General features: G+C 43.4%; 1 protein-coding gene and 1 pseudogene across 2 annotated transcripts in view; both read left to right on the forward strand.

Moving 5' to 3' along the window:
• Positions 1–1,570: 1,570 nt before the first annotated feature.
• Positions 1,571–22,303, forward strand: part of LOC128574643 (calmodulin-binding transcription activator 1-like) — an 83,059-nt gene continuing 62,326 nt past the window's right edge. The window contains exon 1 of the mRNA XM_053575504.1: positions 1,571–1,724. Coding sequence (XP_053431479.1) covers positions 1,680–1,724 — 45 coding nt within the window. The 5' untranslated portion in view covers positions 1,571–1,679. The remainder of the gene's footprint in view (positions 1,725–22,303) is intronic.
• Positions 18,632–19,820, forward strand: LOC128574639 (glyceraldehyde-3-phosphate dehydrogenase-like; annotated as a pseudogene). Its single transcript, XR_008376840.1, has one exon. The product of XR_008376840.1 is annotated as a glyceraldehyde-3-phosphate dehydrogenase-like (transcript).

Consider the following 22,303-nt stretch of genomic DNA (forward strand, 5'->3'; position numbering starts at 1 on the left):
TTTTGGGACATCTTTACTTGTGGAAAACGTAAGAAATTCTCACTTGCGAAGAACAGAAAAAGAACACATGTTGTTAGGACTGGCACAAAATTCACTTTGACAGTCAATCTTAATGCCAAAACAGTTGAACGAGGACTTTTCACTGATTCTGCTGGTTGTCACCAACAGCAGCAAAAGGAAAAATAAAATGCAGAAGAACGAAACGCTCTCACTGCAAACCGCACAAAATTACAGTGAGGGGTTGGAGCTTTGCTTCCTATTCAACCTTTCCTTTTTTTTTTGATCCCATCCCTCTCCTTCACCGCCGGTATTACCTGCCCACGTGCAGAATTCTTGAATTTCTCTGGACAGGGGGCATTTCCATACCGCCACCTCGCTTGGCTTGGGGCTTCTCTGCACTAGATGTGGACGAGTTTCCAGCAAAGCTGAGGCTCTGTCCCTTCTGTTTCTAGGATCTTTCCTCGCCTGAAACCTGACTCCCCATTTCGCAGAGAACAATTCCCGCACACAGCGTGAGTGCAGAGGACGCTGGAATATTTACTGGGAAAAGCCACGAATTGAATGAAGCCAAGCATTGCAGGAAAAAAGAAAACTTGATCTGCCTCGTCCTCCAACCAGGCTCGCCGAGGTTGAGCGTTTCTCTAGGATTTTGTTCAGCGGCCTCATCCTGGGACAGGCAATAATGAGTCATCGGCTCCGTGGGTCACATGGGCAACGTGACCAAAATAAAGTTTCAGTATTTTAAGCCGCTAGAAAAGGGGACAGCGGAGCACTCCGGGGGCGGGGAGCGGAAGGCGGGCGCAAGCCGGCCGCGCCTGGGGCCGTGGGGACGCGGCCGCGCGGGCCGAGGGGGCGGGGCACGGGCGGGGCGGGGCGGGTCTGGCGGGAGGCGCGCGCCCTTCCCCCGCGGCCGGCAGCGACGCCCGGACTTCAGGGCCGATCGGCTCGGGAGCGCGGTGCCTCGGCAGACCTCAGAGCCGAGGCCCCCGGGGCCCCGGACCACGCCGACAGCGGCAGGCTGCGGGATCCCGGAGATCCCAGCGCGTCCTCCTCAGCTACCGGGACCCCACGCGCCGGCAGCGGCTTCCCCGGGAACGTCCTTCAGCCCCGGGAGCACGCGGGAAAAGCCCCAGCGTGCCAATGGGCGAGAGCCTTCCTCATGACGGTCACGCTTAGGGGCGGGGCTTCCCTTCGCCGCTCCCGAGTTCCGGGAACCCCCTTTGATTGGCCTGGACGGCCTGGGAAACACTGTAGTGATGCCCAATCAAAACGGCACGTCTCGGCCTCGAGGAAATATTCCGTGTCGGCCCTATTCTTATTGGACAGTTCTTTCGGGCTCTGGCCACTGGGAAGCTTTGTTTAGGTTGGGAAGGCGGGCTTTCCTGGGAGTGGGTGGGGAGGGGGCGTTGATCCTTGACCAATCTTTTCAGCCCTTTGGGTGGTGACCAGCCAATGGGTCGGATGGATAGGACGCTCCTCCCGGAGAGTAGTGAGATCCCTGGTGCGGGGCGATTGGCGGCGGGTGCAATGAGTGGCAGTCGAGCGGCCCAACGGGCGCTGTGCGTGGGCCGTGGGGCGGGGCCAGGGCGGGTGCGCGGCGGCGGCGGGGTGGCTGGGCCGGCGGCGGCGGCGGTACGAGGCGCGCGCTCGGGGTCCCGGTCGCGAGGAGGAGGAGGAGGATGTGGCGCGCGGAGGGGAAATGGCTGCCGAAAACAAGCCGGAAGGTAAGAGCCGGAGCGCGAGGGGCCGGGGGGCGGCGCGGCGGGCGGCGGGACTCGGCCCCGCCGGACATCCCGGGCATCGGCTGCGCGGGGCGGGAGCGCGGGGGCGCGGCGGGTGGGCGGGCGCCCCGGCCGGGAAGGGGGCCGGCGGGGTGGGGGGGGGCGGAGCGCGGCCGAGTCCTGAGGTGACTCGCGGGGCCGGCGGAGCGCGGCGCCCCACACCCCACCCCCGGGGGCGGTCTAGGGCTGGAGGGGGCGGGGGGCGCGCGGGGCGGGGGCCGGGCCCAGCGAGGAGGAGGAGCCGGCGGAGGGCCGGCGCCTCCCCCACCCGGACTGGGCATCCCCGCCGCTCCCGAGCCCGCGGCGCGGCCCGCGCCCCCCGCGCCGGGTCCGGGGTGGGGGCCGCGGGGCGGAAAGTTTATCCGCCTCGGCCCCCCCGGCCCCGCGCCCTACTGGTCCGGGCTGGTCACCGTCGGGCGGCCGCGGCCAGCGCTCAGCCTTCGCCGGCCCCCTGCTCTCCGGCGGGCAGGGCCAAACGTACTCTCTACGGCATCCCCTCCAGCGCTGTGGGCTCCTCCCGAGCAGGAAGGGGTCCCCGTGCTGCTCCCCACCAGGGGGACCCCCTCTTGCTAAGCGTCCCTCGGCCGAAGGGCCTCGTGTGACCCCTCCCCCTCGTCTCCTAGGGAGGGATGGGGGCCTGCGCAGCATCCCCGCCCCTCGCCGCCGTTCACATCCTACTCTTGCCCTTGCACCCTTATAGCCAGGAGGGTGGGGTCTCCGTTTCTGTGGCAAGTGAGGATCTCCACACTCCCTTGCCCTTTACCTTCCGTGACCCCGATCCTTCCTTGGCACAGGGGTCCGTCTGGTCTTCTCATCTTCTTCGGAACCTTTTGGGGCCTCTGCACACTGTCCATTGACCCTTTCTGCCTGGACAAGGGGACTCGGGCTGTCTGTGTTCATCCTCATTCAGTGGACAGTGGGGGCCTGTGCAGCTCTGAAGTCATTTCTAAATAGGAAAGCAGACACTTCTTCCAGATTAATGTACACTCTCTGCACACTTTCCTGGGTTAGGATGAGCTCATTTCCTGAATACCCTTTGAGTTGCCCTCTTTTTCTTATGGAAAAAACTGGGCATTTCTGCGCTCCTTTTCCCATTTGTCTAGCTCCCCTGACACGGTCTCTTTACTCTCTCCTCGGAGTTGGTTGTCTGGGTAAGGGTGGGCGCCCCAGTAAGATGTAGGGCAGGGCTTCCGTTGTACCTAATACTTGAGTAGAAAGGGCCACAATAATGACTTATGTGTCTGAGGAAAACAAGAGTAATTTTTGCTTCCAGTTGACTCTTGCATCTTAGGAGGGGACAGTTTCACCAGTTGACACTACTCCTCTGAGGAAAGGGTCATGCATGTGCCCTTGTTTTTGGTGTTTTAATTAGCAGCTTCTGTGCAGTAAGAAGGAGACTGCCCATTTCACACTCAAGAGTCCTTGATGGTTCCTTGGAAATAAACTTCCCAATTCTTTTTTGAGAGGACGCCTGTCCTCTTTATGGCTTCTGTTTCCCAGTCAGCCATGTTTAGTGAGCCTATTACCTTGGCTTTTTCTAGTTTGCTCAGATAGTATTCATATTGGTTGGGCAGGGAGAAGCTGTATGCCTTTCCATTCAGAAAGGGGGTATAGACACCCACGCTGCCCTCTGAAGAGGTTGCTCATATGCTCTTTGCACTAGAACCTTCCTTTGGCCCTGGTGTTGTCTCTTGTGGGATCCAAACATTTCTTTGGAGCTTTTAGGGGACATTTGTATGCTTTCTATTTTTTGCTGTTCGGATTCTGTTTTGGTTAAACAGATTCTCATGATGATGTATGCATTTGCTTACATATATACGTAAGTTTGTATTCTCGGATAAAATCATGTCCTTTACCTATACAGTGTACAGAAAGTTAGAAAAGTTTTAGTTTTGGGGTATATTGGGGACCTGTATGTGTAAGAATAGAGTTATATATTACTGTTGTTGGTAACTCTTCGGGCTTAGAAACAGCAGAGGAATCATTGATAAATGGCCAGTTCTGGCCACTCTTTGGGCTGTCATTTGCCTACTGAATAAGCAGAATGACATCCTTGCATGCCTCCCAAATCCCTGAGTATGCGAAGTGTGGCGTGCCTGCCCAAATGCACCACATCTTGGCATTCTGAATTTAAGGGTGGTATTCTCTGCTTGATTCTGCATAGGGAGAAAAGTTCTTATCCTGATTTCATAACTGCAGTGTAGGGAAAGAAATTTCATGTGTTTTAGGCAAATGATAGGAAATGAGTGAGAATATGTTTTTCTATGATACAACTAGGAATGAATGGCCATAAATATGTCCCTGTTATATTTTGGCCATTTAAATAATTAGGAGAGGTTGTAAATCTGACCAGAGGCACCTTTGGAAAGGCCCTTGACACTACATGAGTGGGGGAGGTGATTTTCTTCAAGTTCTTTTCTCCTGGGCAGGGCATGATTTGAGCCCTGTGGGCTCTAGTTAGGTGCTTTGCTTCCAGGAGTCTCCTTCCTTCCCTCCCTCCCCTCCCTTAGCAGGGAAGTGTTACTTTTTGACAGGCTTAGCATAGAATCTCATCCTCTCCACTGAGCTCTGTCCTGCTCTGGGCATTTGGGCCTTTAACCATTTTTTCTGGCCTGGAGGCTCTCTCCACCATGATTCACAGAGTAAGGAGGAGTGGTTATCAGGAGGCTTGGCCGGGCTTTGACTTCTGGTCTTTGCCTTTCAGTTAATACTGAGTTGTTCAGTAGGCCCAGTACCCATTGTCAGAAAGAGATTTTGACCTCATTTTCTATTTTTTGGTTGTAAAAATTTTTTTTGGTGTTTTTATTCTGTCTGTATCTAGGGAATAGGAGTTCAATAGGTGCTGTATTCTGTTGGTGTAGACCCACTGGAGTCATCTTGTTTCCAGGGGTAGCTTTTCCTTCCCTTCTCCACCCCCCTGACTCCTGGAGTTTTCCCTGCTGAACAGGTTGCTGCTCTTTGCAAGGGACAGTGGTGGCAGAGTGGTGGTGATTGGTCAGAGGGACACGTGTGAGGTTATTATCTGGAGTTGGGCACGTTCCCTTGAGTTGGATGCGGTTGTACTGTGTCACAGCTCTCACAGACAGCTGGAGGCAGCTTTTCCCTTTCACTCCTCCAGTGCTAGGTGCTCTCTTGCAGTTAGGCAGACTAGAAGGGTTCTCTTACTACTTTTTTATGTTTTGGCTTTCTGTAAGAACATCATTTTTTATTCCCCTTCACCTCTCATTCCTGCATTTTGTTTGAGGTTGGGTGACCTCTCTTCCCTTGTCTTCTCTGAGACTTTGCTTATCCTTCTTCTTGGAAATGTTGGGTTTCTCTATCTCACCCTTCAGTGGATTCAAAATGTTGACATACATACCGCAACCTTTACTCAAGGTCAGATTGGGTCAGCTTTCTTTTTCAGAAGAGTAGCATTGCTCTTGCTTGATGTTTGAGATGTATTTATGTATCCTGCTCAGCTGTGTTTTTCTGTTTCTTTAATTGTTAGACCCTTGCAGTTTTGGGTTTTCCTTCTGAAATAGCCTGTTCTTCAGAGTCAGGTTGTATTAGTTTAGTTTCCTGTTTGTGCTAGTGGGGTTTTCGTTATTTCTGATTTTGAAGTAGCCCATCTTGTGGCTTAAAATTTTTCCCCACTCTGCTCATTATTCTGAGCCATTCTTTGTTTCCTGTGTGGGGTAAATATTTCTTTGTGTTCAGTTGTACTTCTTTTGGTCTTTATAGAAAAAGCAGTAGAAGGTGATTCTTTTGTTCTCTTCCTTTTGCTTCATTTTTGTGCCAGTTGTCTGTTTTGTGGGGCTTTTGAATTTGCCCTTTTGGGGAGAAATCATTTTTATATTTATTCTCCCATTACTGAAATCACTGATTCCGAAGACCTTTACTGAGCTTATATTATGTGCTCTGGGGGGTGATGTGACTTTGCTCCAGACCATATTGGATAGTGTTAGCCTTTTTGTATGAATGACATCTTAGTGTAACTTATGCTTGTCTTTTATTCTTCTAAGGAATTTTTTTCTGAATTTAAATTTTTTGGATTGTAATCTTATAAGAATATGCTCTAATAGTGTACTATCCTGTTGAGTTTTTTTCCCTCCTCCTCATAGGAGCGAAGGTGGAGGAGGGTGGACAGAGGCCTTTTCCCCAGCGTGCGCGCGCGTGTGTGTGTGTGTGTGTGTGTGTGTGTGTGTGAGAGAGACAGAGAGAGAGAGAGAGTGTTTGTATATATAGAAAAAAGTGGTCAGCCTTCTCAATTTGATTGTCTAGGCATAACTTTTAGGTCATTAAGAAACATGATTGGTTGGAATGCTTATTTAACATTTGAACAGCAGCATTATACTCGGTATTGTACAGAACATATATCCTTTATATAAGGAAATGGTAGAACACTATTTTTTTCCTATTACCATAGTATGGTTCATATTCCATATTATACCAGGTAGCATGAATATGTGACTGGATGTTTTGGGGATGACAGGTGATATGTGTTTTCTTTTTACATTTCCATTATACAGATCATTTTCTGGAATTTTTTTTATCTTCTGGAATCACTTACCAAGTCCTTTTTTTTTGATGTTCTAGATGACTTAAATCTTATTTCCCTGTTTTCAGCCTTTCCCTCTATTTTTTTGCCTTTTCCCATGTAAAGAAGTTTCTTGATTGCCCTTGTTATCATTAATATAAAAAAGTATTTTTAGATCTGCTGTATTTGTAGTTTCTCACTTAGTAAAAAGGGGACGGATGCCCACCATCTCCTTTGTCCTATAGCACGAGGCATTGTTGCTACATGTTTCTGTGAGGATGGGTGCATGGAATGGGATTTAAACCATAGGCAAGTGGCGATAGTATTTGTAACTAGATAGCATCTCTGGGTGAAACACTGGGTCCTTCAGGCTTCTGGACTTCCCCAGGAAGGATTTTGGAAATTTGTTTTTGCTGCATTTAGCTACCCCGTTTTCCCGAAAATAAGACATCCTCCGAAAATAAAACCTACTTACAGGAAAGATAAGAAGTACCCTGAAAATAAGACCTAGCGCATCTTTGGGAGCACACCTTAAAATAAGGGTAGCTTCTTTCTGCCTTTGGGCACAGCCAACAAGCATATTATTTCATTTGGAGCTTTCATTTACAATAAGATGTGGGGTCATCTCCTAGTACTCCTTTGCCTGTTGTATTTGGTACTATCGTTAGTCCTTGGTGTGTTTTGAGAGTGAAAGTGAGATGTGTTCTTGCTCTGTACTTCTTTGTTCATGTAACTTTAATGAGAGAGTATAGTTATTTACTGTCTTTTCCAGATTATCGTATATTATCTCTCTTTTCTTTTTTTTAAATACCTAATTAGATTCAAGATACAGATTGATCAGACACTATCAGATCCTTTTGTTTTGTGTCATGCATGGTAGTATCTGTCAGTCCTGTGATTAAGCCATGTTACTATTCTGTTATTAGAAAGAGGGACTTGTACACATACAGATGATCTGTTATCCTGTGGCAATTGTCTTATATCTGAATGAAAGTATTTTTCTGTATATATTAACAGTGGACAGTTCCTGATTTTTCACATAGTAGGTTCTTTTTTTTTCCCCATCAGTATGTTGGCTGTGTATTTTTAAAGTTGTATTGCATCTTTCTGCTTTGAACACCATTGCTTGTAGAAGGTCGTGGGCCTCCTTCTGTGAAGATTGGTTATGTTTCCTGAGCATTTTTTTTTTTTTTTAACTTCATTACCCTGGACTTAAAAAAGAAATATTATGCCCCCACTGCAAAGAGGGGCCAACTGTCAGCCACATTGTTTCTCCTTTTACTCTTTTTATAGAGGGTTGTTTATTTACTTTCAACTGATTAATAATAGCATAAGGTGGAAGGACCAGTGAGATGCTTTAAATGATTCTTCCCACATTCATCCCCAGTGTTTTGCTTGTTCTTGACATAGGTGTATGCTTTCTTTACAGAAAGTCCTTTACTTATTTGGAGAAGTGCAGTCACTATTTTTTTCCAAATTTAACCAGGCCTCGTAAGTCATGTAATATATCCATCCCTTCTTGAGACTGTTTGCTAGTTTGGGGCTGTATTCTTCATTCTGCTCTCTGAGGTATAGTTTTATAGTTACATGGGCACAAAGTGACATGTCTTGAAAGAAATGTTTGGGACTGTGTTCTTAACAGCTTTAAACATGCTAATGCGTGTAGACTAATCAAATGGCATTTTTCTCTAACTTTACGTTTTCATGCCATCTAAAATATTTCTCTCTATGCCTTCCCTTCCCACCTCTCAATTCCCAAAACAACAACTATAGTAACAAAATCTCTCCAAAAGTAAACCTCTAATGAAGGCTGGCTCTGATGGCTCCTGTTCTGCAGTTCAGCCCCTAGCTTTGGACAGCGCATAACTAGTTCTTTTTGGATGTGTAATCTCAGTGGGTTGACATGTGAAAAGGCTTTTCGGATTTAGAACATTCATTTGTTCAACGGACTTTGCAGTCTCCCATTTTTTTCTTATCATTTGCCACAGGGTCTGATTACTAAATAAATATTTAGTCACTTAGAGACTTAGAGACACTTGCAAAGTGGATTATATTTTCCTCTTATTTCCACCTAGCCATTGTTGTGAATACTGACAAAAGTAAAATACTGTGTGCTGACTTTTGTGATCACCATCCCTAAGAAAATTGGTAGCCAATTTCTAGTCATGGCCGTACAGCCAGTCAAGACCGTTTCCATGCAGCCTGTATGTTACTGCTGTGATGATGATTTTTATGCCCACCTAACTCTAATGTCTAAGGGATAAGCCAGATATTTAAGTCTGTATTTAATCTTTTTTTTACAGTTTACATTCAACAAGATGTATCTATGTATTATATTAGAATGATGTGCAGATACAACCAGAAGTACTCTTTCAACTAAACAAAAAAAAGCAAACAAAACAAGAAAGCTTTTATTTGTACAAATTAGAAAAATAGATGTTATTTTTCTTTCCTTCATCCGAGTTGATTTAGATTGCCAGGAATCATTACTGAAGATAAATTAATATATTTAAGAATTACTCTCTTTAGAACTTATATTTGTTTTTTAATCCTTTTCTTAAAAGTCATTTCTGAGGATTTATGTGCCCTATTGGTTTTCTGGGCACTTGGATATCAAACCATTTGGGAATGATAAGAAGAAATTGAGGTTAAATGTGACATTATTAGATAGAAAAAATATGTTATACTGAAAAAATTACCCATTTATGATTAAAAATAATCTCAAAGTGATCATTGGAAGTAAAAATTAATATATTCTAAGGAAATAGAAATATCGACATGATTATTATTTTGAAATTGATACGTACATGTATTGCATAAAGAATGCTCTCCAAAATGGGAATGTTCAGAAAACAGACAAGTTGATTGGATTGATTTTTTTTTTAGATGTTGTTTTACTTTTATAAAAGTAATTGAAATAAAATAACCTCTCTTAGAGAAGAAAATACAAACTTTGTAGGAAGTTCAGCAGAATGGAACATTTAAGAAGTGAGGATTCAAGATAAGGATTTTTTATTGCTAATCCACAAGGGGGTAGTGATGTTCTATCAAAGATATGTGTGGTGGCACTGTGAGATGATCTCTTTTAACGTTTTAAATGTATGGATAAAACTGTCATGTTTGCATTTTTACTTAAGAACTTCTTTTTAAAATGTTTATTGTCAAAATTGTTTATTACTTAAATAAGAAAAAATCCATTTTGGGTAGATGACTATTTTAAGCCAAATGAATAATAAAGAAGACAGAATGTCTTTGTAGTTTTGTGCTTTGGAGAGGTTACCAAAGATGTCAGGGTCACTATTATTTTCTAAGAATGTAATAATCTTAAATTTCCTGGGAAACATTAGGAATCTAGGAATCAGTGACTTAAGTGTCTTGAATAAAAGGATTTTAGTAAATTGTGTCTAAACTTTACAGAAGTTTGTATTGCTAGTTGTATTTTCAGTTCTGCCAAGAGTTGAAAAATATCAATGATCCACACCAGTATTAAAAGCAGCACTAACTGCCGTTAATAGTTTTAAGTAAATCAAATTTTTATAATTTTTTTTATTAGTTTATATTACATCATTAGATAAAGGCATTTTTTTTCTCTCTCACATAAAAATTTCCAGTAACTTGCCTCTGGTCACTGAATTCCACCTCTTATATTCAGAATTACTTAAAATGAGGTGTGGTGTGGCAACTAGGTCGTTTTCAGTGGAGAAATAAAACTTGTCCTAGCTATATTATGCTTTTTTTTTTTTTTTTTTGTGGTGGAGAAAGATTTTAAGTTAGGATAGGGACTATGTCCTACTTATTTAGAGACACACTAGCCACATCTTTGAAAGGATTATTTCTAACATTAATAGTATGAAGCAGCTCTGTGGTGGAGAGGTTATACTTGTTTGTACCTTGTACATTGTGTATTTTTCATTTTGGTCTGGGGAAAAGGTTGTTAATATAGCTTTTTTCTTTGTCTCTCCTCTCCCCTCATTCTGAGGCAAAGAAGGGATTTTTCTTTCACCTTTTTTACCAATTGATTTTGATATTTTAACACCCCAGAAGATAGATTGTTTCTTCACATGCTACTATAAACTCTGCTGGGAACTGAACTGTGACATCAGCATTTTCATTCATGAATTTGATTCTTCTAAATTTCTTTTGTTTTTTATTCCTGAGCTGACTTCTGGCACATGCACAAATCAGTTTACCATCAGTCAGACCATAAATCAACGGTAAAAGGTGAAACAACAGATAAGACACTGGAGTTATTTTGGTAGTGCTATAGTTGCTCATGCTGATTTGCATCAGTGCAGTTTGGATAAGGTTTCTGGACAGATTGAAATCTAAAAACAGCCAGTTTAATTATCTCATGATTTTGTGGATTAAACTGTGTTGTGAACATACACAAAATTTTTGTTCTTGCAGGAAGTTCAGAGGGCTGTGCTATGGCTTTTCTGTTATAAAGTAGCATTTCTTATATAATTTGATGAAATTGGAGGATTCTACTTTATTTCAGAGAGTTAGGTCTGGAGATTAAATTATGTTTACTCAAATAGTTTTTGGAATGAATTTATATATTTTTTGAGCATTTTGTTGCTCTTGAAATATTTTCAGTAACTTTATTGTTTGATACTTGTATTTTTAAGATGTTATCATTACTGTCATGGATCTGGTGTAGCATTCCTTTTATTAGAGTTAGGTTTCATCTCCTCTAGATCGTATACTCATGTAGTTGTCGACTCCAGTTTCTCCTCCAGGGAGGTCACTGCTTGTAATTTGTTCTGTGTGTGAGCAGTTCTTGAAGAAATCGTATTTGGAGTTTTCCTCTGCAGGGCCAAGTTTGAGGCTGAGCCTCTGGCCTGTGGCATTTTTAAGCCTCCTGCAGTTGATGAATGGTGAGCTGTAAAAAAAGTTCATTTTCTTTGCTTTCTTAGGGTATTGCTGACTTTCTGGATATATAATTGCCTAGAAACATTTAGAAATAAAATGTGTTATATTTAGGAATCATCATTTTAGCTCAGTTATAATTTATGGTTTGAGTGAATGATTTGAGCTGTAACCACTTTGATTGATACCCAGGCTTACTTTGAGATGACTTTTTTAAACCTCATGACAACTCACAGATACTGCCTCCTCCCATCCTGAAATGAAACTAGAGCTTTGTGTTTCTTTAGGTTGAACTGATTGATGGATAACAGATGAAAGGTCTGTTAGCTAGCTTTCTTCTTTAAGTAGATGAACTAGGAAAAAGGAAAAGGTAAATAGACCGTGAGCAAGCATTTGAAGATGACTTAAATGATATTTTTTTCCTTAAGAATTAAAAAGTTTTGGGTGGCGCCTGTGGCTCAAGGAGTAGGGCGTCAGCCCCATATACCAGGGGTGGTGGGTTCAAGCCTGGCCCCAACCAAAAAACTGCAATAAATAAATAAAAACTATATATATATATATATATATATATATATAAAAAGAATTAAAAAGTTTTGATATTATTTAAATATGATTTCTAGAAAAGAATCTATCTGTGAGTAATATTGAAGAAAAACATACTTAATGTTAGAGAGTCTCTGTAAAAACTCCCTAATTTTTAAAGCCATGTCCTACTGTAGGATTTATGAAAAGTAGAATGTGATTATTAGATTTCAGATGTTTGGAATATTGGCTATGGAGATAGCCATATTTCTGCATTATCATTTTTTGTATCACCCCGAACCAAATAGTGATAGGTTAGTCCTCAGGCCATTAAGGGTTTAGGTTTCCTAAATGATTGTTAAAAAAATCCTACTTTAATTCACAGCTAGCTCTTTTTTCTTTTGATAGCTAGGAACTCTAGCAAATGGGACAAAGGGCCCCAGCTAGAAGGGCATTGTTTACTGTCCTTGCTGCCACTTAGGCAGGCCAAGAACTAGAAGGTTCTCTCTTCTCAACCTCCACATGTTCTTAGCAAAAGGAACTTCTCCATTTGTTATTTTAGATTCTAGCACAACTCAGATTGGTTTTTTGAAGACTCAGTTATCATATAACAAGTGACAATAGTCGGTAGTGATTTTGAGGGGGTTCATGTTAGGTGAAGAGTTGTCCTGGTGATGACCTTTGAAGTTCCCTCCCATTCTGTCTTGTGATGCCAGTTCCAGGATTCCCAGTGGATGCCTGAGACTGCAGAAGGTACTAGACCTTATTATATACAGTATCTTTTTTTTCTGTGTAGTATATGCATACTTATAAAGATTAATTTACAGATTAGGCACAGTAAGAGATTAACAGAAGTAACTGATAATAGGACAATTGCAACAATACGCTGTAATAAAAGTTGTGCGAATATGGCCTTTTTACCTCTCCTCAAATTACTAAATATCTAATTGTACCATACTTACTTATTTTTGGAGTGCACTCGACTGCCAGTAACTGAAACTGCAAGTAAGGAGAGGACTGTTGTTTAAGAAAATGAAGTTGGATATATGGAATTTCGCTTCATAGCTTGCCTTCCTGGTGTTCAGCTGTATTCTGTATAACTAGATCGTTTCCTTTTGAGGTACTTGCTTGCTGTAGGTCAAGAATTAATGTGCTGGCTCAAGTCCATTTGGAGGAATTTGAACTGCGGTCACTGAAGTGCCTCCTTTCTGGGCTACACAGAGGGCTTAGATTTCTAGTCTATTTAACAACACCTTGTGTTTACTTCAGAAAATGTAAAAAAAAAAAAAAAAAAGGCTATTCTGGGCGGCGCCTGTGGCTCAGTGAGCAGGGCGCCGGCCCCATATACCGAGGGTGGCGGGTTCAAACACGGCCCTGGCCAAACTGCAACCAAAAAATAGCCGGGCGTTGTGGGCGCCTGTAGTCCTAGCTACTCGGGAGGCTGAGGCAGGAGAATCGCCTAGGCTCAGGAGTTGGAGGTTGCTGTGAGCTGTGTGACACCACGGCGCTCTACCGAGGGCGATAAAGTGAAACTCTGTCTCTACAAAAAAAAAAAAAAGGCTATTCAAAAAAGACGCACAACACAAAAATATTTGCAATTATTCCCCATGACAAATTTGAACTCTTTATTTAGATACAGATGAGATTTTGTAGTTTTGGAAAATAGACTTAAATATATGACTATAGATGAAAAAGTATCTGCTAATCTCAGACTTTTTTATGCTCAGGGTAGTATTTATATTCATTTGGTTGATGAATTTTCTGGAGTTGATTCATGTAACTGTTATTAAAATGTATTGATTGCCAGTAATTCAGTAAATAAAGAGTTTCCCTTTTAAGAAACTCATGTAGATTGGGGAGTTGTGTGGGTCCACTATAATCGGTCAGGTAGAATCTTTACTTGGACATACTCCCTGGGCTACTGTAGGCCCAGCATTTAAAGAGGGCTGGAACAGAAATTTACTTTTTTGAAAGTTTCTTTCATATTTAAAAATACTGAGGGGGAGGCTAAAGTTCCTGGTGTTATTATAAATATTCCCTGCCTTATCTTTTCCATTTATGCCATTATGAAATGTGTTGGCTGAATCATTTGCTTTGAAAAAGCTTCAATGGAGGCTTCGTCCTCATTTAGTTTTATTGATAGAGGCTGTTGTGCAAAAAAGAAAGCTCTGACAGGTAGAAGGTGGTGAGTGGGTACTCAACATTTTTGAAGTACTTGTCTTTCTTCCTAGGGGTCCTCCAGAAATTGATCATAGATTACTTGACCAAGTTCAAGGCCCAGAGATTTGTTCTAGACATTTGGGAGGGAACATCAGTCCTCCTATATACTGAATCTGATTATTCTATGACCCATTGCTGCTTGTGTGAGTGCTGTCTGATGCGAATATGGTAACAGTGATGACCTATCTTACAGGGCTGAATATCCTTGAGGCCTTTATCTGTCCCCTTCAAGTATTTTTAGTCTCTGTACCCTCTGTGGCCATGTCTGGAGGAACTGAGGGTGGATTTAGCTGTTCTGGGGCTGCTCCAAGTTGCTGCGGAAGCTCTTTGCTGCCTTCTTCACCGTTTCACCTCAGCATTGCCTCTGGTGAGGTGCCTCGCCCTTGCCATTTGATGGCGACAGAACCGTTTGCTTAATGAAAATAAAAAAGTCATGGTTTTCAGAATGGTTTTAAACATAAGGGGTGGTTAGTGGTGGTACACAACAGTGCAAATGTGCTTAATGTCATTGTATACTTGCAAAGGGGTAAAATAGTGAATTTTATACTTTGTACATTTTACTACAGTTACAAAATAAAAACTCCAAATGCATTTGCAACTTAATGAGAAAAGTAGTTTTAAAGTTCTAACAATAAATACATGGCAGCATTTTCATTACCCCAAGGTGAGAGGTTGTACCTTAAATAAACTGTCAAAAATCACACACACAAAGCAGATAAATAAATAAATGATAGTAATCAGGCCCTGAGGTTCATTTATACAGAAAGTGATTTTTAGGTGAGATTTTAATCTTTGCAATATTTGTATTTGTAAAGAGGATTAGCTAGCTCATTGAGAAAATCCGAGGTTCTTAGTAGACCCTAGGAAATGGCTATTGTTGGGGGTTGATGTCAGGGAAGGTAAGCTGGCCCTGCTTCAGAGTAGAGCACTTTGGCCTTGGAGGATCACAAGCCACTCAGCTTACACCAGGTGAAGACAGTTTTAGTCTAAGCAGAGCGGAAGCAGTCCCAGCCTCCCAGACAGAAACTGCAGTGCACCTGGACAGTAGGAACTGGGCCTGGAGAGGCTGGAATAGACGTCCTCTCTGGACAGCTCTGGGGTAGAGATGGGGTCTTCTCCGGGACATCATGGCTGCCATCTGCTCTTTCCCTCTGTCTGCTCCCTTCTGTTTTCTCCTTGCAGCCAGGCTATCTCCACTCACATGTAGCTTCCTTTTTAAGTTGCACACAGTTGTGGCCCTGAAACTGGCTTTTGCATGTCTTGACGCTAGTTCCAGTGCCCACCATCATCTGACTCCTGACCCCATGTCTCAGACTAAAATACTCAAGACTCTTAATTATAAGACTCTACCTAACAAATGCAAACATTCTAGCCTAATACTTTGTGCCCCCAAATTAATGTGAAAAAATACTACTAATAAAAAAAGAAATAGCTATTAAGATTGTAAAGAAAAAAAAAACACCTCAAAAAAAAAACACTGAGAGAACGTGACTGACTCTTCTCAGCTACTTGCTTTGTTTCCATGGGCTGGGTGTTCGTCCCAGTTCCGTTGATGATGAAGGAAGGTTGGTTGGGATCCAACCAACCTGATGACCCTCTGCTCATCATTCAGAGGGTCTTGGGGTGGGATGAGATTGTGTGAAAAGAGGGCTGTAGCCGAGGGTCTGGCACCTCAAACTGTCTCCATCAAACAGTGTGAAAAGAAAGGACATTGACTCCTAGATGGGTTTCGTATGTTCAGTTGCTATAATGATTAAACTTTTTGCAGAGAAAATGTTCACTGTAGCAACGGATAGAGGCTTAAGCATCCTTCGTCAGTGACTTAGAGTGGAGTAAGGCGGGGTGTACAGCAGGACACCTGGAATGCCGTGGATTGTTTAGTCTTGCCCTCGTTCTCAGGAAGAATGAGGCTGTTGGGGGAAGGTCAGCACCGTCTGAGGTCTTCCACCGTTCACATATATGGGTGGGTTTTCTCCCTTCTCCCCTCAATTTTGGCCAGTAAATATAAAGGCCTGGAGATGTGCATCCTTAGTGGGAGAGGGAGATGTTACCTCTAGAGTGTGTATGGGGAGAAGAAAACAGAAAAGTGGTCGCCTGCCTGCACACAGATGGCCTTCCCTTCGTTTCCTTCCTGCCTCTCATCTCTTGTTTTTCTTGACTTCTCACGGTAGAAAGAGGAAACACAGAAGACAGGTAGAAGCTGAAAAACAGTAGTTTGGAGACCCTGTGTAAGGGCCTAACAGCCTGCATACCATTGGATTCTCTGGATTTACAGCTGTTTAGTAATTGATGTTGCCTGGTGATGACCTTGACTATATTCGGAAAAGCAGTGCTTGGGTATGTTCTGTTTAGCAAAAGAGGAAAGGATAATATATGTAATAATACTTTAAAGAAATACAACCGCCAAAATAGTTTTAGTAGTTAATAGGGATTTGATTCCTTTTTAATAACAGCCTTATTTTATATTATAAACATACGTAATTCCTTTTTTTTCGTCTACTTTCACAGTTGTGCAACTGTCACCACTGTCTAATTCCACAACCTTCATCACTCTAGATTCCTGCCATCTCCCAGCTCTGGACAGTTATTTACCTACTCTTTTTTTCGTGAATTTGTCAGTTTTTGGACATTTTATATAAATGGAATCATACAGTGTTTATCTTTTTGTGACTGGCTTATTCCCCTTAGCGTAATGTTTCCAAGGTTCATCCACGCTTTTTCATTACTTCATGCCTTTTATGGCTGAATAGTATGGGATGTGTGTATATACCATATTTTATTTACTTGTTCACTAATTGATGGATTCGAGTTTTTCCACCTTTTGTCTGTCATGAAAAATGCTACTGTGAGGGTGGCGCCTGTGGCTTAGAGGAATAGGGCTCTGGCCCTGTATACCGGAGGTGGTGGGTTCAAACCTGACCCCGGCCAAAAACTACAAAAAAAAAAAAAATGCTGCTCTGAATGTTTGTTTATAAGTTTTTATGTGTACTTATGTTTTTAGTTCTCTTGGGTAGATACGTATGAGTGGAATTGTTGTGTCATATGTTAACTTTTTAATTTTTTGAGGAACTGCCAAATTGTTTTCCAAAGCAGCTACATCATACTAAATTCGCAATGTAGGAAGTTTACAGTTTCTTTTTTTGAGATAGAGTCTCACTTTGTCACCCTCCGAAGAGTGCTGTGGTGTCACAGCTCACAGCAACCTCAACTCTTGGGATCAAGCAATTCTCTTGCCTTATCCTCCTGAGTAGCTGGGACTACGGGTGCTGCCACAATGCCTGACTATTTTTAGAGATGGAGTCTTGCTTTTGCTTAGGCTGGTCTCGAATTCGTGAGCTCAGGTGACCCACCTGCCTCAGCCTCCCAGAGCGCCCGGCTGAAGGTTCCAGTTTCTCTGCACCCTTGCTGACACTCATTCATCTTTTTGGTTTTAGCCATTCTTGTGGATGGGAAGTGGTGTATCATTGAAGCTTTGATTTGCATTTTCTTAATACTAATGATGTTGGACATCTGTTCCTGTGCTTATTGGCCATTTGTGTATCTGCTCTGGAGAAATGTCTGTTCAGATCCTCTCCCCTTTTTTTAATTGAGTCAGTTTTTTTTTTGCTGTTCAGTTGTAGGAATTCTTTGTGTATTCTGGTTATCAATCCCTTATTAGATGCATGATTTGAAATATGTGGATATATTACATATGATTGATATTTGATATCTGATGACTCTCCCATTCTGTGGGTTGTCTTTTCACTTTCTCGATAGTGTCCTTTGAAGCATGAAGTTTTAAATTTGACTGAAGTCCCATCTATCTGGTTTTTTCGTTTGTCACCTGTGCTTTTGGTGTCATAATTAAGAAATTATTGTCTAATTCAAGGTCATGCGATTTATACCTATGTTTTCTTCTTTTTTTTTTTTTTTGAGACAGAGTCTCACTTTATCCCCCTTGGTGGAGTGCTATGGCGTTACAGCTCACAGCAACGTCCAACTGCTGGGCCTAGGTGATTCTCTTGCCTCAGCCTCTCAGGTAGCTGGGACTGTATACAGGCGCCTGCCAAAATGCCCGGCTATTTTTTTTTGTTGTTGCAGTTTGGCCGGGGCTGGGTTTGAACCTGCCCACCCTTGGTATATGGGGCCAGCGCCCTAATCACTGAGCCACAGGTGCTGCCACCTGTTTTTTTCTTTTTTAGCTCTTACATTTAATTGTTTGATTGATCTTGAGTTAATCTATGTATATGGTGTGAGGTAGGTAGGCTTCTGAGAGTATTCTCTTGCGTGTGGATATCCAGTTGTTCCAGCACCATTTGTTGAAATAACCATTTTTTCCTCATTCCTTCCCCTGTGTTGAAAATCAGTTGACTATAAATGTATGGGTTTATTCTTGGAGTCTTGATTCTGTTTCATCTGTATGTCTGTCCTTCTGCCAGTACCACACCGTCTTGATTACTATAGCTTTGTAGTAAATTTTGAATTCAGGAATTGCTAGTCCTACACCTTTGTTCTTCTTTTTCAAGATTGTTGTGGCTATATTTAGGGCCCTTGCATTTCCATATGAGTATTAGGATCAGCTTGTCAGTTTGTACAAAAAAAGGCAACTGGAATATAATAGGGATTATATTAAATTGATGGATCTGTTTGGGGAATTTAAATGTTTAATGGATCTGCTGTATGTTAAAAACTCCTGGTTAACTCAAGCACCCAACCATCTTGCCTTAGAAATGTAGTGTTGGCTCTCTGGTCCTCCCGTTCGTCAGACAGCCGCTTCTTCTAGTGCAGCACCAGCCGCATCCCCGAGGCACCATGGTGAAAGTGAAGGTCGGAATAAACGGTTTTGGTCGTATTGGGCGCCTGGTCACCAGGGCTGCTTTTAACTCTGGCAAAGTGGATATTGTCGCCATCAATGACCCCTTCATTGACCTCAACTACATGGTCTACATGTTCCAGTATGATTCCACCCATGGCAAATTCCATGGCACAGTCAAGGCTGAGAACGGGAAGGTTGTCATCAATGGAAATCCCATAACTATCTTCCAGGAGCGAGATCCCACCAAAATCAAATGGAGTGAGGCAGGCGCAGAGTATGTTGTGGAGTCCACTGGTGTCTTCACCACCACGGAGAAGGCTGGGGCTCACCTACAGGGGGGTGCCAAAAGGGTCATCATCTCTGCCCCTTCTGCTGATGCCCCCATGTTTGTGATGGGTGTGAACCATGAGAAGTATGAAAACAGCCTCTGCATTGTCAGCAATGCCTCCTGCACCACCAACTGCTTAGCCCCCTTGGCTAAGGTCATCCATGACAACTTCGGCATTGTGGAGGGACTCATGACCACAGTCCATGCCATCACTGCCACCCAGAAGACTGTGGATGGCCCCTCTGGGAAGTTGTGGCGTGATGGTTGCGGGGCTCTCCAGAACATCATCCCTGCCTCAACTGGCACAGACAAGGCTGTGGGCAAGGTCATCCCTGAGCTGAATGGGAAGCTTACTGGCATGGCCTTCTGGGTACCCACTGCCAACGTGTCGGTCGTGGATCTCACCTGCTGTCTAGAGAAGGCTGCCAAATACGATGATATCAAGAAGGTGGTGAAGCAGGCATCAGAGGGTCCCCTCAAGGGCATCCTGGGTTACACCGAGCACCAGGTCGTCTCCTCTGACTTCAGCGGTGACACCCGTTCTTCTACCTTTGATGCTGGGGCTGCATTGCCCTCAACGACCACGTTGTCAAACTCATTGCCTGGTATGATAATGAATTTGGCTACAGCAACAGGGTGGTGGATCTTATGGCCCACATGGCCTCCTAGGAGTAAGAACCCCCAGACCACCAGCCCCAGCCAGAGCACGAGAGGAAGAGAAAGGCCCCTAGCTGCTGGGGTGCCCCTGCCTACTCAGTCCCCCACCTCACTGAGAATCTCCCCCCGACAGTTTCCACACCAGACCCCCTCAAGAACAAGAGGGGCCTAAGGAGCCCCACCTTGTCATGTAACATCAATAAAGTTCCCTGAATTCAAAAAAAAAAAAAGAAATGTAGTGTTGTTTTAATTTAGTAGTACAATAGGCTGCCTTGGTGAAACACTGTAATTCACTGTTAAACTGGATTGGACTTCTCAGCTTCCAAGAGAGCAAATAGCTATTCTGTATTGTCTGCAGGTTGGCTTCTTGTAGTATGTATTCTTATGATGTGAAAGTTTGCTGATGCCTTGTATATTAGAGAAAATGTGGTGTTCTGGTTAACATGTATCTTGTTAATGGAGAATTAGCAGATTACATACATAAATATTTAATTATTAAAAGAGTTAGAATATGTTACAATAATGTAATATTAAGATTTATAGGGTGGCGCCTGTGGCTCAGTCAGTAGGGCACCGGCCCCATATGCCGAGGGTGACGGGTTCAAACCCAGCCCCGGCCAAACTGCAACAAAAAAATAGCCGGGCGTTGGGCGGCGCCTGTGGCTCAGCGAGTAGGGCGCCGGCCCCACATGCCGAGGGTGGCGGGTTCAAACCCAGCCCCGGTCAAACTGCAACAACAACAAAAAAATAGCCGGGCGTTGTGGCGGGCGCCTGTAGTCACAGCTACTAGGGAGGCTGAGGCAAGAGAATCGCGGAAGCCCAGGAGTTAGAGGTTGCTGTGAGCCGTGTGACGCCACGGCACTCTACCCGAGGGCGGTACAGTGAGACTCTGTCTCTACAAAAAAAAAAAATAGCCGGGCGTTGTGGCGGGCACCTGTAGTCCCAGCTGCTCCGGAGGCTGAGGCAAGAGAATTGCGTAAGCCCAAGAGTTAGAGGTTGCTGTGAGCCGTGTGACGCCACGGCACTGTACCGGAGGGTGGTACAGTGAGACTCTGTCTCTACAAAAAAAAAAAAAAAAAAAAGATTTATATAATTATTATTTTTGGAGGTGTCAAGATATTTGAGGATCTTGTAGTTCTGCAGAGGCCTTGTGAACATCAGTTATTATTATACTTTTAACTCAGTTCACTTACTCAACAGATAATAAAAGTGCCTATCTGTGCCAGGCACAGGAAGGACAGACCCAGTTCCTGTCTTCATGTAGCTAGGGGAGAGGGGACTTTAGTCAGGATACCATGTGAATTATTTAACCCCAGTGAGAATAGCCCACATCACAGAGTCCCAGAGTTACAGATGCTGGCGTGGGTGTGGAGAGAGAGGGGACACTTTTACACTGTTGGTGGGACTGCAAACTAATGCAGTCTCTTTGGAAAGAAATATGGAGAGTCCTCAGAGAACTCAAATTAGACCTCCCGTTTGACCCCACAATCCCACTACTAGACGTCTACCCAGAAGAAAACAAATCATTTTATTATAAAGACATTTGCACTAGAATGTTTATCACAGCTCAATTTGCAATTGCCAAGATGTGGAAACAACCAAAGTGCTCAGGATAACTCAGGAATGGATTAACAGACTGTGATATATATATATATATGTATACACACACACACACACACACACACTCTGGACTACTATTTAGCTGTAAGAAAAGATGGTGAATTTACGTCTTTTGTATTAACCTAGATGGAGTTGAAACAGATTCTTCTTAGCAAGTATCTGTTGGCGCGTGTAGCTCAGTCAGCAGGGTGCTGGCCACATACACCTAGGGTGGTGGGTTTGAACCCGGCCTGGGCCTGCTAAGCAACAGTGAAGTTGCAACCAAAAAATATCCGGGTGTTGTGGCAGGCACCTGTAGTCCCAGCTACTTGGGAGGCTGAGGCAAGAGAATTGCTTAAGCCTAAGAGTTTGAGGTTGCTGTGAGCTGTGACACAACAGCACTGTACCGAGGGCAACATAATGAAACTCTGTCTCAAGAAAAGCAAGTATCCAGTGTACTCAATTTTATTATGAAGCCCCTAGTTAGTCTAACACATACCCACATAGGAAAAAACTTAATTCTATTCAAGTTGAGGGGAGGAGGAATGAGGGAGGGAGGAGAGGATGGGGGAGGGAGGATTGGTGTGCTCCCACTGAATGGGCACAAGGTAGGGGTGTATCGCATACCTTTTGGGTGCGGGACACAACTACAAGAGGGACTCTACCTAACAAATTCAAAAATGGTGACCTGATTGTTTGTACCCTCACAATAACCTGAAATAAATAAGTAAAAAAAAACATAACAAAACACTTATTTAACACATTAAACTAATTCAAATAAAATCTTATAGTATTGGTAAAAAAACAAAAGATGCCATGTGAAATCATAGCGGGGACTGAGTGGTGTGTAGGCAAGTACAAAGTGTCATAAAGGGGTTTGACTAATCTGAGAGGTTGGAGGAGGATTCCCAAGCAGGGATCTAGCGGAAAATAGGAGTTAATTGTGGGAAGAATTAAAGGGGGAAGTTCCAAGTAATTGGATGAGCTGGTTAGTGAATACTCTGGTTACATTCTAG

Source organism: Nycticebus coucang, chromosome 22 (assembly GCF_027406575.1).
Source record: "Nycticebus coucang isolate mNycCou1 chromosome 22, mNycCou1.pri, whole genome shotgun sequence".
NCBI classification, from domain to species: domain Eukaryota; kingdom Metazoa; phylum Chordata; class Mammalia; order Primates; family Lorisidae; genus Nycticebus; species Nycticebus coucang.